The 8,438-nt window shown below is 33.5% G+C and overlaps 1 protein-coding gene across 2 annotated transcripts; it reads left to right on the top strand.

Moving 5' to 3' along the window:
- Positions 1–3,745: 3,745 nt before the first annotated feature.
- On the top strand, positions 3,746–8,351 carry RB195_026176 (uncharacterized protein; the record flags this gene model as incomplete). 2 transcript variants are annotated; one of them, XM_064214616.1, is made up of 8 exons in its annotated part: positions 3,746–3,875; positions 3,974–4,142; positions 5,006–5,074; positions 7,060–7,134; positions 7,199–7,349; positions 7,473–7,565; positions 7,663–7,695; positions 8,244–8,351. In XM_064214616.1, the coding sequence occupies 8 exons, from the start codon at positions 3,746–3,748 to the stop codon at positions 8,349–8,351; spliced, it is 828 nt and encodes a 275-aa protein (XP_064070497.1). The 2 variants fall into 2 exon arrangements, with proteins under 2 accessions (XP_064070497.1, XP_013306278.2); XM_013450824.2 differs by lacking the exon at positions 8,244–8,351 and having other exon boundaries at positions 7,473–7,694.
- Between the last annotated feature and the right edge of the window lie 87 nt (positions 8,352–8,438).

The following is an 8,438-nucleotide window of genomic DNA, read 5'->3' as shown; positions in this document are numbered from 1 at the left end:
CGGCTGTTTCACGATAGATTCACGTCACAAAGTGAACAACATGTTTTCTTTTCTATGTCTTCCTTTTTCTACATTTAACTCGAAAAATAAATAGTCTAAGGAGAGCATAATGGCGTTTTTAGCCGTTCCCTTCTCGTGCAGAATTACGCTATTTTCACTCTCTACCCATTCGTATTATGGAGAAAAACACCTGGATAGTGTGGCATCATTTGATACGCGATACGGATAGGGAGGGGAGTCTTCGCGTGTATTGAGGCCTAGTGCATGCCGATGTGTTTTCAAGCGATGTTTACATTGCAAAGCTATATACCTTACTCGTTATTGTAGGATTCGATTAGGGAAAAGTTCTCTATTTATGAACGCTATGGTACATCAATTCATCCAAGAACGCCATATTGTTGCTCAACTCATTCCATCTTCTGCCGCCGCCATGACAATCGTTCCGCTAGCTTACCACGCTTACTGAAGGGGACAATTTTTTGCCTATTTTCTCTGGATTCCGCAGTCTGCAGACTGCACCACGAGATTTACATGAAACATTCGTTGACATCAAGCTACAGTATCATCATTTCGACTGAAATTGTTAAGGACTGTTAAGGACAAAAGTAGTGAGGTGAGCGGATGTTGGAGTTTTTCGTATAATGACTATGCCTATGCCGGATTCTATAAAAGCGTGTAGGTGGTAGCTTAATTGGGATTTCGTTCGCTAATGTATAGAATGGCATAGGGGTCCTCGACTCGGACAATGCGCATAATGTGCGTCCTCTCCAGAGTCGTGCAATAATTGCCAATGGTCCATACATTCTAGGACACATTAATAATGTGATCCTAGTTATGAGTCCTGTTTTGACCACAATAAGTGCCGTCAACGATCGTCGAAACGAATTCTAACGCTACCGCGTAATGATTGAAACGTATACGAACTGGATTGCACTCTCTGGCGACATGAGGTGAAATACCGGCGAATTTTCATAATCGCGTCGAGTAGGATTTTCCGTTTCACGTAGATTTGATGGTGGTATCGTGAAACTTGTGCGCATACGCATGACTCACGAAGACTCCTCACTCGTTTGTGGACACATACATACACACACACGCACACATACACATTTTGGCAACATTGCCGACCAGATAGGCGGTGTTTTGCTGGCGACGTTTTCGTTTATCGTCCGCTCAATTTTTGCCTCGAATGCGGTCCTGCGGTCTTTATCAGTTTTAGGCTCAAATCGATTCTCTAACACGCATTTTCTCCTTTTTTTATATAAAGCATAGCGCGACCTTCTGTCATCGAACATACACATACACACATAGCTTAAATCTTTCTCTTCCTCACCGATTATTGCTGCTGGAATTTTTTTTTCCATCCATTATTATGCAAATACTGGCCCTCGACGCCTGATTTCACGCTTTGGATTATGTTAGTGGAAGATATTGCGCCCGGCGTAGATGTTTTTCCTCTACCCCGTACACGTGTAGGTAATGCGATTCAACGGGAATTCCATAAAAATATGTGGATCATTTTACCTGAACTCGATACTCAGTTATTGCTATCAAATGAGGTGCTTAAATAGTATAGCAAATAAGAATTTTGATTCGATATTCTTTATCACAATGTCCCTTTTTTTTAATCGAGTAAATTAATCGAAATTAATCTTTGTGTACTCGGGTACGGGTTTTTTCTTGTCATCTCCCCGTTTTTGTAGTCATTTTCATTCGAGAAAGAATCATTTTTTTAAAGAGTTGATTTCATTTGACGTTGATTCCTGAACTTTTATCCTCGAACTATTCGAGGAATATTATATTAGTTCAACTTTTTCACTTTGCACCACTTGGATGAACATCATTGGTGCAAACTCTGTGCGAACACGCAAATCTTTTGCAAACAGTGATGAAAATTTTCTACTTTACTGGATTTTGCATTGTCTATGTCTTTTTTTCATTGTCCGTCTCATCTCACTGCTTTTCACTCAAGTCTTTTTTGCGTTGTCTTCATTTTTTTAATTTTTGTTTCGTGCAAATAGTGCCTGCTCCATTTTTTGTTGCTTATATTAGTACGTAGAAAAAAGTTTTCTTCTTTAATAAAGGATACATTGATCGGCAGGTTGTACTTTTCTTTTATTACTTGCAAAAAACCAGACTAATACGGATACTATTTATCTCTTCTCCTTGGAACTCTTTCTGTTTGGATTTGGACTTTTTTTTTCTATTTTCGGAGTTCGAGAAGTCCTAACATACCGCAGCATACCTCGCACGGCATTTATTGATAGTTTCTCATGCTTTTATATTTGTAATATTTTTTGAAAAATATTTCTCTGGTAAAGTACCGTTGTTCCATTAGCTACCTCCCTTCAAATTGATACTAGTGTTCTTTTTTTCAGTGAGAGGTAATAATTCTTCTTTCACTGTCTTTTAATAATTTCTTCATTTCATTTCGTTTCATTTCATTTCATTTTATTTCACCATGTCCTCCAGTTATAAATCATTTTCTGAAACTAAGGCGAAGATATCAAATGCTCAAAAAAAAAGACATCGAATGGAGAACTTTGCTCATTTCTACTCGCTACATCCGGGATTCATACAAATCTGCCAATTCATTCATACAGATCCGCTCATTTTTCGTTCGGTTCGGCAGGATTACACGTTGAATTACGATTTAGTGCAAAAAAAGTTGTGTCTCTGCCGTCAATTTCACCGTATAATGCACTTTATTTCCTGAAAATTTGAAAACGAATGGAAATTAATAGTGGTTTTAATGGGATTCCATCCAGAATTATGAGATTACTGAAACAATTTAATGAAAATACCGATGAGAATTTATGAAACCGTTGCCAGTTTACTTAAAAATCTCGAAATTTTGCGAAAATCTTGAATCCACTGAAAAAAGTCATTGCCTTAGCTATTTTAAGTTATTGCTGATTTTTGCTAGAGATAGTATTATGGCTGGATTCTCACCTCGGGGGTATTAAGAGTTCGGGATGTAAAAAAATCCAACTCCTCAATTTTAGGGAAGTGGAAAAAACAATAAAAAATCAATGCTTTTCTATATAGACGTCATGTAACTGGTGAAACAATAAGGGAAAACTGAATTATGGTAATCGTATTGTTTATTTTCATCTTTTTGGTGTGTTTTAAAGAAATTCTCAGAGAAATTCAATAAAAAAACAAAACTCATGTCGTAATAGTCGGTCGTAGAAGCAATAGTTGTTTTAAGGACAACTATAACAAATCAATGAATCTACATTTCTAATCAATACTCACTCATTATATGCGTGATGGATTTACTGCTCTTGAAGCGTTCATTACTGCAGATCTAAAGCCCCTGTGACGGAAAGTATTATTTTTTTTTCAGGATAAGGGTATTCAGTTTTCTGATACGAATTTACTCTTCATGTTGCGTTCTCTCTTCTAACTTTTGTTGATTTTTACTTTTCTTTAGTGGAAATTTAGGGGAGATAGTCGGATTTGATTTGATTTTAATCTAATTTGTTGCAACATTTTATTCATTTCATTGTATGGATTTTTTTTACAACGCTTTTGTCTTGTCATTCCTTCATCTTTAGCTTTGTTTGATTCTTCATCTTTTCTATTGTTTTTTTTTCTGGATAACTGGGGGTTTTTTTCTTTGAATTGTGTGCTCTCTTCGAATGTTTCATTTTTGTGTTCCTCTTTTTTTTTGTAATTTCAGAAAAAATATTTCGGTTTCAGATGCTATTAACTTACTACAATTACCGTGCCTAATTTTGTCATGAATGTGAGCTTTCGACCACCTTTGAGTACGTACTCTAATCTATTTTTATCGCTTTTCGCTGTTGTATCGACGGTGACGACGAATTTATGTCGTGGAGCAGTATGTGAGCGATTTCATTGCAGTTCAGGTGATTTTACATCTTATATAATTTTTTTTCAGCTGGATACTCTCTTTATAAAGAGAATTATTTATGAAAAAAATGTCCAAAATGTGTAATATTTTTAGACATGTTTCCTCATCGTGTAATTGATCCGTATCTACGACGAGGTGCAACATTTAATACACCATGTTCATGTCTTCCGGATTGGAATTCTATGTTCTGTAATCAAACACAAACGGTATCATCAGCTCCTGGATTAATTTTACCAGAAATGCCTACTGTTTGTATATGCAGGTTCGTTTGAATCGGATTCTAAGCCGAATCAATCCATTTTATTTTGGTGGAGTGACAACTCTTTGTGTTACTAACTATTATAATTTATATTATTAATTAAATATTATTGTAACTTTTATTAACTTATCATATTATAACTAACTATTATATTATTAATTATTATTAATAACTTCTGATCAATTCAATCCTCGTTCACCTATAAGTCTATGTTCCATGCAGAAAAGAATACTGTGTATTTTTTTTTACTAAAAATTTAAAAAAGGATCAAGTAATTGCTAAAGATCAGCAAGGTTCTCCCACTATTATTCGCATAAATTCAAATGTGTTTCAGGAAGTTTTCTTACCGAGTTCACATTTTTTTGGACATGACAAATGTGAACATGCCATAAATTGAATTAAATTAATTTTTTACTGCACGAAAGGAATGAAAAGTTTTTCATAAATTACTCGCACCCTACAGTTCTTTAATTTTTTAATCTACTTAGTATTTATAGTAATAGTAAAAAATTTAATCACCTTCTATCAGTTTGATATAAAACTTATTCATTTTCTAAGTATCTAATACAAAATTCATTTGCTTCCTTTATATCTAATACAAAATGTATCCAGAATTGTTCCTTCCGTGACATTGAAGCTTAAAAATAATAATTTCTGAGTTAAGGACTTTTTCCTACTTCATAATACAAAGCGTAATACGAAACTTATTTCTTTATTCATCGATCTACACAATATGATTAGCTTTTTTGAGGATATTTTACGGATCCAAATTGTGATTTCACTTCCAAGTAATAATTAATTATTACGGTAACAATGAAAAAAAAACACTTAAAGATATTTCTCTGGTAATAATGCAGTAATTACAGGAAATTTGATGACAATGGCAGCAAATGTCAACAGTTTATCACGAGATGTTTCAACAAGAAAAATCAAAAGTAAGTTTTTTTTCCCAGTTTTGACTATGCTAGAAGAAAAATTAATCTAAATTTTGTTGGAACGATTCTAAACAGCTATTGTAATTTTCTTTGGAATATTCGTTTAATAATGAAATATTTCTTTTCCATTATTTCTTGGTGTACTGTGATTACTTTTAAAAAATTGGAATGACAGAATCAGACTAGTATCTTTAGAAAATGTTGACCGATTTGGTTGTAGACTGCTTGCTTCTTTATTTTTAAAAAAGCAGAAAAAAAAGTTTGAGGAAAAGAAAAGGCGTTTTTAGCATCATCTTCTCCTTTTCTCTTGAAAGAAAAGGTGTTTTCACTGAAATTTCCGTGAGGGGCTTTTTTTTCGAGATTTCGTGCTGGAAATTCTTCTCTTCTAAGTCACACCAAGTGGAATTTCCATCCTTGTGACCGACTCATTAGGTGCTCTTACCAGAACTCAGAAATATTTTCTTTACACGAAATTTACAAATGAATTCTGAGCTTAATTTTACAAGGAATTCGTTTCTAAATTGGAGAGAAATCGACGAATTTTTTTATTTTGTATATGATTCAATTGAAAGCAGTATACCGCGATACTGGGATTTGTCCAGGAAACAATAGGGCCAGGAGTGTAGATCACGTTAGTTAGATTGGTACGCACGTTTTCATGTTCAATTCTTTTAATCGTCCTGAAAAATATGGTAAGAAACGGCCTTCTTGTACGAGTTTTCCTACGACGCACCTTATAACGCCATCCTTATTAAAACTCCTTATTTATCTATCTATCTATTTATTTATTCATTATCCTTATTATTATAACGCCTCGTCGGTTCCCTCAGTAGCCTATCCATTAAGTTTCCTAGAATCGGTTGTTAGGGAAACCCCATCGATTATCGTTCGCTCGCTATCAGATGCTGCACGTACACAAAGTTGACGCGTTGTAAGGTGCCTCGTAGGACAAATCGTAACGGATGGCCGTTTCGCATGCCATATTTTAGGATGGTTAGAGTCGACTAAGCGTGAACACTTTCGTACTCGTAATCTACATTTCTAACCATATATTTTCCCGGAGAGATCCGAACATCGTCAATTTCGTGCTATGCTGCCTTTAATATGTCATATATATTTAATAATCAACAAGATGATGAAGAGGGGATCTTTTTTTTCAGAAAAGATAAACCAATATTTCTTTGAAATTTGCTTTTGCAAAGTATAATTTCATGTTTTTTCGAATATTCTTTTTTTTTTGGATTTGGTGGAGAACTATGTATTTGTAATTTGAACAAGCCATTATCTTTAAATGTATATCATTTAAAAGAAGAGGCTGTTTTGTTTATTTTTTCAAATATAGCAGTTACTTACAGATAAAACTGAGGTTAATTACATGCTTCTGACAAAATATGTAGCTGTTATCAGTTATTAGAATATGTTCACGAGATAAGCAGAGCACTTTTTGATAAAAGTGATTTATAGCCTTTATTCTTGGTGACTCTACAACTCTTTAAACCATATAAAGTAACTTACAATGGTAAGTTACTTCTGTAACTTACTACTGTAACTACTTACTTACAACAGTGAAATGTAGTAAAAAGTGCTTTAATTTTAAATCAGTTTCTCAGCTATTTCGCATAATTTTATAACAAAGGTTAAATGAGAAGGAATTGGAATAGAAAAGGGTTCATAAACAATAAACCAATAATAATATAATAAAACAATAATAATAAAATAAACTAATAATAATAAAATAAACTAATAATAACAAAATACATTCATTTTTAAAAAATTATCTTAAAAAAGTATAGGTTGAGTTTTTCCTTGAAAAGAAATTCGTGCACTACAACAAAAACCGTAATTACTGCAAATGGTAGTATTTGGATTCCAATTTTTTTAACCTAATTTTTTTTCGATAACTTTTTAAATTGGACTCACTTAATTATATCAGGTTTTGAGGAAAACTAGATATGAGGGTACAAGATTAACCATATATTTTTCAGATGTACCTGTTGTTTCAATCAGCCAAGTGACTTTTGTGATCATTTAAAATGTAAAAACGGGGAGCCAGAATTTAGGTGAATTGATTATATCGATCAATTTCAGTTGTATTAACGTTTAAAAAAGAGACTATCGTTTCAGCTCATCAAATACTAGCTGTGTATGCCATCATAATCCTGCCGACTATCCATATCACATATGCAAATCACTCTATACACGAAATAGCCCTTCGCAAATGGAATCCACACAAGCACGCCAAAAATCGGCAACCATGGACGAACGACGACAACAAGTATACATTACATCCCAACATAATAACGGGAAAAACTATACTGTAGTCTCGAAAACATAAAAAAAATAACAAAAACTTTCAAAATAACATCAATTTGTCAATGTTCATTCTTTTTTTTTTTAGAATTCTTTCACGTTACTTGGCCTCACATTTCCCTCATCACTCGCCACATACATCATCGTTGGTCTCCTTGTCGGAGTGATTTTATTAACGGCTGTAATTCTTGTGATCGGAAATCGGAAGAGGCAAAAACGACGTGAGGATAGTTTACGTCAAAGACAGAATGCACACGAAGCATTATTGATGCAGCGAGCTGACGACGATCGATATCTACCCTCTGTATGAGGTGTGGATTTCTTTACATATGTTCTTTTTTTTTATTTTGTGGTCCTACGTTGAAGATTTTGATTCCTTTCTGACGAAAAAAGATTCTTGATAAAAAATTCTACGCAGCTGAAATGCGTTTTTTCCAGTAAAATTTTGAAAATTTGATCCCTTTCTGATAATAAAAGTGAGAGTGATAAAAAAAATAGTTCTATGTAGTTCCAATGCTTTTTTAAAAATAATATTTTGAATATTGTGTCCTTATTTTTTGTCTTGAAAAACAAAAAAGGATATTTTGAAAGAAAAAGTAAATAAAAATAAATGAACGTCCAAGGATTTTGAAATGAGCCTAAGTCATATATGATTTCTCCCCACACACTGCTTGGCTATTTTTCTCAAGAACTTCTTTGAAGGATTTTTCAATCTCCTTAATTCTGGAAAACTAAAATTTTTGGCTGTCGTTTTTAGTGTACTTTTCTGATTGACCATTATTTACTAAATTTCCATACAGTATCTCCAAGGTAATTGTTTAGAATATTCACTTCTCCTGTATTCATAATTATTTTTCAGAGTATCGTTCCGAGTAACATTCCTTTCCCAAAGAATCTATCACTGCAACAATTTATGCGGGGGCGATTCGATGTATGTGTGTTCATCGTGATCACCTACAATCCATGACCATTTTGAACCTCTACATTTATTTTTCCCTATTTTTCTACTACTTTTTTTTTCTAATCATATGACATTGTACCAATGATATCATAA

Source organism: Necator americanus, chromosome X, assembly GCF_031761385.1.
Source record: "Necator americanus strain Aroian chromosome X, whole genome shotgun sequence".
Taxonomy (NCBI): domain Eukaryota; kingdom Metazoa; phylum Nematoda; class Chromadorea; order Rhabditida; family Ancylostomatidae; genus Necator; species Necator americanus.
Note: the sequence above shows the minus strand (reverse complement) of the source record. Positions and strands in the feature narration are given on the sequence as shown.